At 42.2% G+C, this 10,203-nt stretch overlaps 1 protein-coding gene across 2 annotated transcripts in view; it reads left to right on the top strand.

Moving 5' to 3' along the window:
• Positions 1 to 3,581: 3,581 nt before the first annotated feature.
• Positions 3,582 to 10,203, top strand: part of zgc:113516 (Ethanolamine kinase 1) — a 35,541-nt gene continuing 28,919 nt past the window's right edge. The window contains exons 1-2 of one of the 2 annotated variants that reach the window (XM_082956568.1): positions 3,582 to 4,143; positions 8,063 to 8,325. In XM_082956568.1, coding sequence (XP_082812694.1) covers positions 4,003 to 4,143; positions 8,063 to 8,325 — 404 coding nt within the window. In that variant the 5' untranslated portion in view covers positions 3,582 to 4,002. 2 annotated transcript variants of the gene reach the window in all.

The following is a 10,203-nucleotide window of genomic DNA, read 5'->3' as shown; positions in this document are numbered from 1 at the left end:
ACTTCAAGGAGAGCGGTTCAATTGTTGTGAAGAAGGCTTCAGGGCGCCCAAGGAAGTCCAGCAAGCGCCAGGACTGTCTCCTAAAGTTGATTCAGCTGCGGGATCAGGACACCACCAGTACAGAGCTTGCTCAGGAATGGCAGCAGGCAGGTGTGAGTGCATCTGTACGCACAGTGAGGCAAAGACTTTTGGAGGATGGCCTGGTGTCAAGAAGGGCAGCAAAGAAGCCACTTCTCTCCAGGAAAAACATCAGGGACAGACTGATATTCTGTAAAAGGTACAGGGATTGGACTGCTGAGGACTGGGTTAAAGTCATTTTCTCTGATGAATCCCCGTTCCGATTGTTTGGGGCATCCGGAAAAAAGCTTGTCCGGAGAAGACAAGGTGAGCACTACCATCAGTCCTGTGTCATGCCAACAGTAAAGCATCCTGAGACCATTCATGTGTGGGGTTACTTTTCAGCCAAGGGAGTGGGCTCACTCAGTTTTGCCTAAGAACACAGCCATGAATAAAGAATGGTACCAACACATCCTCCGAGAGCAACTTCTCCCAACCATCCAGGAACAGTTTGGTGACGAACAATGCCTTTTCCAGCATGATGGAGCATCTTGACAAAAGTGTAGACTAAGTGGCTTGGGGAACAAAACATAGATATTTTAGGTCCATGGCCAGGAAACTCCCCAGACCTTAATCCCGTTGAGAACTTGTGGTCAATCCTCAAGAGGTGGGTAGAACAAACAAAAACCCACAAATTCTGACAAACTCCAAGCATTGATTATGCAAGAATGGGCTGCCATCAGTCAGGATGTGGCCCAGAAGTTAATTGACAGCATGCCAGGGTGGATTGCAGAGGTCTTGAAAAAGAAGGGTCAACACTGCAAATATTGACTCTTTGTATCAACTTCATGTAACTGTCAATAAAAGCCTTTGAGACTTATGAAATGCTTGTAATTATACTTCAGTATTCCATAGTAACATCTGACAAAAATTTCTAAAGACACTGAAGCAGCAAACTTTGTGGAAATAAATATTTGTGTCATTCTCAAAACTTTTGGCCACAACTGTATATGAGATTTGGTTGCGTTGTCAACTAAACACAACTCAATATTACTTTTGTAATACAGTTAATAGCCTACAGTTAGGGCTATCTTACAAACAAATGTAACATTAAACCTTGAAATGCGTAACACATTCATGGCCACCTTTTGAGGTTACTGTAACTAAAAATGTCTTCTTATGTAATCATATAAAGTGTGCATGTTCAAGATATCATGGCATGCATAGGTCGTCACGGGTTTGTGGAGATCTTCACAACTGCTGTAATAATCTGTGCAACATCTCGAACGGCATTGATCACTTGCACAATGTCTTTTAATGTGATCTCAACTGCATTCCAGGTAATTTGGTTCTGCTAGATGAAGCACAGTGATAACAATCTGTTGTATGAATAAACAACATATCTGACATATTCCCATTTGAACTTTGCTGTGCTTTTAAATGGTTGAAAACGCATCGAAAGACATTTGGGTGAGAACTAAACCAAAAATCAGACAGCGTTTTTTCCATTGGAATTTGGTTGTGCTTTTAGATTGTTGAAAGCATAGTCATGATAACAAATTGGAAATTTAGCTAACTTTCAGCTGCCTTTTTGAATGGGTGAATATAGGTTGTAATCTCATTGATCAACGTCTCAATGAGAGGGTGGGTAGTGACGAAGTGAAAGTCTGTGAGAAAAAGTGAAGGAAAGACAGAAAATAAACTGTCTGTCTGTCTGTCTGTCTGTCTGTCTGTCTGTCTGTCTGTCTGTCTGTCTGTCTGTGCCCCTCCAGTACCCTTTATACTGTTCTTCTAAATAATTTATGTATACACTCATATCTCTCAGTACACAACTTCTTTGATGCCCTTTGATGACAACTGAATTTAATTTGCGTCTAAAAGCCTAGAAAACATTGAATTCATGATTATCAGCACATTCTTGACTTCTAAGCAATTACTGTAATTATGTAAATGTAGAACTTTGGACCACGTTCTGAATAATTTAAAATGTAAACAGACTGTTATTCAATATGGTAGAATGTTAAAGGGAAAGTTTAGGTTTTTACAACTTGATGTTAGATGACTCCTCACCCTAAAAGGAGAAACTGTAATGCATGGTTCAGGTTTTTTTCAAACAGAAAACCGAACCATCTAACATCAAGTAGCAAAAACTTCCCCTTTAACATATTCCATGGCAGTGAACTAGCATGATTAGTCATGCTGAAAGGATGCTAAATGATGTGATGTTTAAATAAGTTTTAAAGAACACCACAGTATACCATGTATAATGGTGTCGGAGGAGATGGCTGCCGTTTTACGGTCTCTTAACCAATTGTACTATTGTGTGTGTTTTCTTTTGCGTTATTTGAGACTTATTTTGTTCAATATGTTTCTCCCACCGTTTCTAATGATCGAAAATAGCTTCTAGATATAAGGACGGCGATTACTCACCTCATACTGGACGAACGAGTTGGATGCAAAGGATTTACTTCAGACACCCGACAAGCCCCAAATCCCTGTGATTCGCATGAGAAAGAGACGGAGATGTCGGGGACGTAGGTCGGGTGCCTTGTAAGGATCCGAAAGTCCTGCAGCTGCACCATCAAGAGCATCTTGACTAGTTGCATCACTGCCGGGTATGGCAACTGCTCGGCCTCTGACCGCAAGACACTTCAGAGGGTAGTGCATACAGTCCAGTACATCCTTGGGGCCAAGCTTCCTGCCATCCAGGACCTCTATACCAGGCGGTGTCAGAGGAAGGCCCTAAAAATTGTCAGCCACCCTAGTCTCCAGCCACCCTAGTCATAGACTGTTCTCTCTGCTACCGCACAGCAGGAAGTACCGAAGTGCCAAGTCTAGGTGCAAAAGGCTTCTTAACAGCTTCTACCCCCAAGCCATAAGACTCCTGAACAGCTAGTCAAATGGCTACCCAGACTATCTGCATTGTCCCCCCCCCCCCCCTTTTATGCTGCTGCTACTCTCTATTATCTATACACAGTCACTTTAACTCTACCTTCATGTACATACTGTATTACCTCCATTACCTCGACTAACCGGTGTCCCCGCACATTGACTCTGTACCGGTACCCCCTGTATATAGCCTCGCTACTGTTATTTTACTGCTTCTCTTTAATTATTTGTTATTTTTATTTTATACTTATCTATTTTTTACTTAAATCTGCGTTGTTGATTAAGGGCTTGTAAGCATTTCACTGTAAGGTCTACACCTGTTGTATTCGGCACAATTTGTTAAAATTTGATTTAGTCAGATTTACTCTTGGTAAAACGTCTTTGCAATCACCCCAGCCAACTCTATCAAAAATCTTCTTCACCCATCACACACAATCTGCAGCATATTAGTGATTTCCGCCTGCAGTCAAAGGTACATGTTCTAGACAGGCGGCCACACAAATTGTTAACATTTAGCCCATATCTATAGTATGTTTTAGCTTTGGTGCCGAGTGTCTGTGAGTTTGATGGTTAATGTGTAACCCCCACAAACTAACTGAACCTGGATTCGTGGAGATGCCCAGAGGAACATTGTGCTTTGATAAGCCAGCTGGTGTTGTGTGCTGAGTCACTGGACACACGACTGGACAAATAGGTGACAAGTTAGCACACATAATGACAGTTTGACTGGGCCCACACCACCGCAAGACAACGCTGTGTCTGAACACTGTCTGAAAAGTGCATGTTGGACTGAGAATATTTGGACATCACTTTTACATCACTTGGTTGAACAACACTCAACTTGGGACTTACTACTACTCCTACTAGTTGGTCGGAACACCGCTCAACTTGTTCTAAATACTACTCCACTACACTATCTTGGTTGGACTACCACTCAACTTGGTTTGGCTACCAATCAACGTGGTCTAAATACTACTTAACCAGCTTGGGCTGTCTACCTCTGACCTAGTTCCAGACCCTGACCCATCTTGAGTAGTAACCCTGCTTCAGGGGGTCATGGATGGTGTCTCTAAATGCCCCAGGGGTCAGCTCCTGCACCTGGATGTGTGTGTGGATGAGCAGAAGCCTCGCGGCGGTGTCCTAGAGCTCCTCGGGAGACTGAGGCCCCAGTGGAAGCCACAGGACATCAAGATGAAGGTATCAAATTGTCACATCAGAATGCCAATGGGCAAAACTGGTTGAAATGATGTTGTAATGCTGTAATTTGAAACAGTTTTGCCCGTTGGAATGTAAGCGAGAGGTATTAGTATTCTGAGAAGTGAGTAGTATTAACCCCTAGTTTTGTTCTCGTGTGCATCAGACCTTGAACATGTTTCAATGAAAAAACATTCTCCTCAACCTTCAACCAGACACTCAGAGGTAACAACTTCTGCAATAAGGTCATAGAAAACCATAGGAATCACGTAGAACGTCTGTCCTCAGCTAACATAGCTTCTCTTAAGGTCTCCATTCGTGTGTGCAAACAGTGGGGCAATCTCCCAGAGAAATAGGATCTATGTTTGTCAGGGTCACAGTGGAGCGGGACTGACCTCTCAATCTAGAACAGGTCTAGTTCAAACACACAGAGAGATGAACGCTAACCCCCAGATTTCCCCCTCAAGCCCTCTCAATCACTATTGTGTCTAGGTTTGTGGGGACTCTGAGCAAAAAAATATTAAACCAAAAATAGACACTCTTGGTTCATAAAGACAAAGCTGTTCAGAAACGACAGAAAAGTGGATATATAGACATCTCCGAGAAATTCTCAAAAAGTAGGCAGCATAGCCTCTCAAACTCTCTGGATTGAATTGAAGCTTTTCTGTCTGGCTCAAATGTCTTTGCCCTGTCAATCTCAACTCCTAGACGGACATGGTTCGACATAATTCAGAGGCCAAGTTGAATAGATATGAGTCAGAATGAATTGGGGAGAGAGACTTTTCAGTCAGTTGGATAGAGAAATGATCCTCCACAGAGCTTAGACCAAGACATCTAGTTTCACTGACTGGGTTGTGTTCATTAGACACGAAACTGAATAAAACATCCTGAAACCGGGAGGGACTACCTAGACTTAATGTACTTTTTCCGTGGCAAAGATGGAAGAATTATTACAGCACTCCAATTCATCCAATTCATTTAGTGGTTCTCATACCTCTGTTGAAGTACGGAACAGATAGTATAATCATCTCTTAAACTTCATAAAAAAAGACATCTATTCAAACGAGGCAAACACCTCTCCTTAAACCAAAACCCGTGTTTTGGGAACAGGAATACAACTAAATGTTATTTTAAAGTTGGATCTAGTAAGTCTTAAACTAAACAAAGCATGGGTTCCATCAAATGTGAGTTCACAACAGCATGAAGGCTACAGTGGCATTGGTGAATGGTGCTCACCACATTGTGCAAGCCCAGAACCAAATATTGTGTATACTGGCCAGCTAACAATTGTTCTAAGAGTCAACTCAAGTTTGCAACAACATTTGTGATTGCTATCCAACAAAAGGCAGATTCTCGCTAGAATACACCTCCACACAAACGGTTTGTCAATGCATGGTCCTTCATGTTCAAGAATAGGTTATGGGTTTGCTCTCTTTGTCCCACATACCACACCGGGTTGATGAGAAAAGCCTGCCGTATTTTATTACAATAGTCTATCTTGTGTTAGCTGTGGCATGTTTGTTCAATTGGCTCTCAATCCAGCGCTATGAATACTTCATCAAATGTCAAGGTGACCATGTTTGTTCTCTGCCACTCTCGATGAAACATTGTGTTAGATGCAGTCCCTTTCGGGGGTTTGAGGAGCCCTTGGGGGACAGTGGGAGTGAGAGAACGTTGGAGCAGGCAGTGAATGGAAACAAATGTGCATTGATGTGCATGTGGAGGGTCTGATATTGCTTACCATGACCACATCATAATCACTGAACATTTTCCAGTCGGTGCTCAATAATGAAAGTGGCCTGTAGGATTTGTCCTTGAAATTGTCCCAATCAGTTACATAATACACTGGAGTGACTATAAATGCTTACAAGCAGGGTGTTTTAATGTTTCATTTTAATAGTTCCTCAAATTAAAGGGATATTTCACTCAAATTACAGAATTACATATTCATTTCCTTACCCTGTAAGCAGTCTATGGACAATGTAAGACAGCAGTCAATGCTATGGTTTTGTTTATCTGGCCACTCTCTGCAGGGAATTTGTATTTCTTTTATTTGTATTTAACCTTTGTTTAACTAGGCAAGGCAGTTAAGAACAAATTCTTGACGGTAATGGTATGGAATTTTGGTGAACCATCCCTTTAATGAGTAGGACCATACCCCTCTCCCTCCCTGGACGAGTCTCCACCTGCTTTGAATAAGAGATGGGATTGTCTCTCTTTGGTTAATCATGGGCTCAATCATCATAACATTGTTATTGTGTAGTGTAAAGTTGGAAGTCATAAACTATTGCGACCTGTCAAAATACCATAACTTTTAACACAATATGAATGCTGGCCCAATTTAAGTGTTATGCAATTACTTTAAACAGGAACTTATGACTTGATGTTAGGATACACGTGTTATATTTAATGTTTTAGTTTGTATTTGCCCACATGGAACAATCCACAGCACTGCAAACCTCTACTTCTTTCCATTTTTAATCTCATGCAGTAAATCCGACCTTTGTTTGGATTTATTCAGATCTTTTTGTGTGCTTTTCTCCTCTCTTTCCTCATTCATATTTTTATACATTTTTGGACTGTTGAGGAACAGAGATAATGGGTCCACAGGCCTATCACCATAAACATACAAAACATCATTGATGTAGACATCATGCGTAAAAGTGATATAATCTGATTTAAAACAGGAGGAGTGGGAGACACTCACACATAACAGGTAGACAGTAGTGATGGGTGGAAAATATCGATACAGTTACATATTGGGATATAATCGTTTACAATAAATTGTATCGTTTCGACAATCTCGCAATATTATATTTTGTACTAGTTGGCTGTACCTGCACCAAAACTCCAGTATGTTTTCTTTATAGCTTTCTCCATCTTCTTTTTAAATAGGAAGCCAATTTGCTTTCAGCAGTTTTATTTCCATGACTGATCAAAACTCGTTTTCTCATGGCTCTCTCTTGTTCCTCTGCATCAGACATATGGTGAGCAATATGTTTGGAACATCGAATCATAATATAATCACAGTATCAAATCGCAACACATACATAATCGTGAGAATCACAATACATATTGTATCGGAATCTTATATAATATCGTGAGGTCCCTGGAAATTCCCAGCCCTAGAAAACAGGTATACACATGGGTGGGCTGTGACGTCACAGCTGAGCTTGCGCTATTTGTGAAACCTCAGAGCAGGGAACTAACGGCTCATGAGGGGGTTAATATGAGGATGAGAGTCAAGAACGTTACCGGGCCTCCCGAGTGGTGCAGTGGTCTAAGGCACTGCATCGCAGTGCTAGCTGTTCCACTAGAGATCCTGATTCGAGTCCAGGCTCTGTCGCAGCCAGCCGCGACCGGAAGACCCATGGGGCGGCGCACAATTGGCCCAGCGTCATCCGGGTTAGGGGAGGGTTTGGCCGGTAGGGATGTTCTTGTCCCATCGCGCATTAGTGACTCCTGTGGTGCGGCTGGCTTCCTGTTTCTTGAAACAATGCCCCTCCGCTTAACCCAGAAACCAGCCGCACCAATGTGTCGGTGGAAACACCGTACACCTGGCGACCGTGTCAGCGTGTATTGCGCTCGGCCTGCCACAGGAGTCGCTAGTGCGCAATGGGACAAGAACATCCCTGCCGGCCAAACCCTCCCCCAACCCGGACGACGCTGGGCCAATTGTGCGCCGCCCTATGGGTCTTCCAGTCGTTGTGTCAAGAAGCAGTGCGGCTTGGCTGGGTTGTGTTTCGGAGGACGCACGGCTCTCGACCTTTGCCTCTTTCGAGTCCGTAAGGGAGTTGCAGCAATGGGACAAGACTGTAACTACCAATTGGATACCACGAAATTGGGGAGAAAAAGGGGTCAAAAAATTGAAAAGATTGTTACCGCTATCGACACTATCCTGATATTGTTGTGTTGTGTTCAGGTGTTCACAGAGGGCATCACCAACCAGCTGATGGGCTGCTTCGTGGGCTCGCTCCAGGAGTCAGGGGCCGTGCTGGTTCGTGTGTACGGGAGGATGACAGAGCTCTATGTGGACCGGGAGAGAGAGGTGGAGATGTTCAAGATACTCCACACTCACAACTGCGGCCCGCAGATCTACTGCAGCTTCCAGAACGGCATCTGCTACGAGTTTGTGAGGGGGGCCGTGTTGGACGACACACTGCTCACACAGCCTGCCATCTATAGGTATCTGTGAAAAGTTCTAAATGACTTACACATACTGTACATTTAGGGTACAGATTTGAAGAACACAAATGAAAAAATGACGCCTATGGTGACTTTCAAACAGTTACAGAGTTTAATGGCTGTGATTGGAGAAAACTGAGGCTGGATCAACAACATTGTAGTTCCTCCACAATACTAACCTAATTGACAGATTGAAAAGAAGGAAGCTTTTACGGAATACACATATTCCAAAACATGCATCCTGTTTCCAACAAGTCACTAAAGTAATACTGCAAAAAAATGTGGCAAAGCAATTAACTTTTTCTCCTTAATACAAAGTGTTATGTATGGGTCATGTTTGGTGGGTCATGTCTGGGGAACGCATGACTCAGCATTTGCCTTTCCTGAGCCCGTTGGGGAGTTGAGGCGATGAGATCGCAATTGGATATCACGAAATTGGGGAGAAAAAGGGGGTTAAATATATATATATATATATATATATATATATATATATATATATATATATAATAAAAATAAACAGAATACAGCTAACCACAGGCAAAATCCTATAGGAAAACGGTGTTCTGTCTGCTTTTCACCATCCACTGGGAGATGAATTCACCTTTCAGCAGGACAATAACCTAAAACACAAGTCTACACAGGAGTTGCTTACTAAAAAGACAACGAATGTTCCTGAGTGGCCGAGTTACAGTTTAGACTTAAATCTGCTTGAAAATCTATGGCAAGACTTTAAAATGGTTGTCTAGCAATGATCAACAACCTATTTGACAGAGCTTTTGTACAATCCAGGTGTGTAAATCTCTTAGAGACTTACCCAGAAAGACTGTAACAGCTGTAATCACTGACAAAGGTGATTCGAACACTCAGGGGTGTGAATACTTGTACTTAACAAAAATATAAACACAACATGTAAAGTGTTGGTCAGTTACCATAGCAGGCGGTGATGCAACCAGTCAGGATGCTCTCGATGGTGCAGCTGTAGAACTTTGAGGATCTGAGGAACCATGCCATGTTTCATGAGCTGAAATTAAAGATCCCAGAAATGTTCCATTTGCACAAAAATCTTATTTCTCAAAAACGTTGTGCACAAATTTGTTTACATCCCTGTTAGTGAGCTTTTCTCCTTTGCCAAGATAATCCATCCACCTGACAGGTGTGGCATATCAAGAAGCTGATTAAACAAGAAGCTGATTAAACAGCATGATCATTACACAGGTGCACCTTGTTCTGGGGACAATAAAAAGCCACTCTAAAATGTGAAATTTGTCATACAACACAATGCCACAGATGTCTCAAGTTTTGAGGGAGCGTGAAATTGGCATGCTGACTGCAGGAATGTCCAGAGCTGTTGCCAGAGAATGTAATGTTAATTTCTCTACAGCGTCATTTTAATTTGGCAGTACGTCCAACCAGCCTCATTAAATCACATTTTATTTGTCACGTGCCGAATACAACAGGTGTAAACCTTACAGTGCAATGCTTAATTAGAAGCCCTTAACCAACAATGCAGTTTTAAGAAAAATAAGTGTTAAGAAAGTATTTACAAAAAAATGCATAAATATTAATAAAAGAAAATAGAAAAATAACAGCAACAAGGATATATACAGTGGGTACCAGTACAGAGTCAATGTGCGGGGGCACAGGCTAGTCGAGGTAATTGAGGTAATATGTACATGTAGGTAGAGGTAAATTGACTATGCATAGATAATAAACAGAGAGTAGCAGCAGCGTAAATAAATGGGGGTGGGGGAAGGGTGTCAATGCAAATAGTCCGGGTAGCCATTTGATTAGCTGTTCAGAAGTCTTATAACTTGGGGGTAGAAGCTGTTAAGACGCCTTTTGGACCTAGACTTGGCACTCCAGTACCATTTCCGTGCG

The sequence above is a fragment of the Salmo salar genome, chromosome 10 (genome assembly GCF_965601325.2).
Source record: "Salmo salar chromosome 10, fSalSal1, whole genome shotgun sequence".
Taxonomy (NCBI): Eukaryota; Metazoa; Chordata; class Actinopteri; order Salmoniformes; family Salmonidae; genus Salmo; species Salmo salar.
The sequence above is the reverse complement of the archived record's forward strand: the minus strand, read 5'-3'. Positions and strand labels throughout refer to the sequence as shown.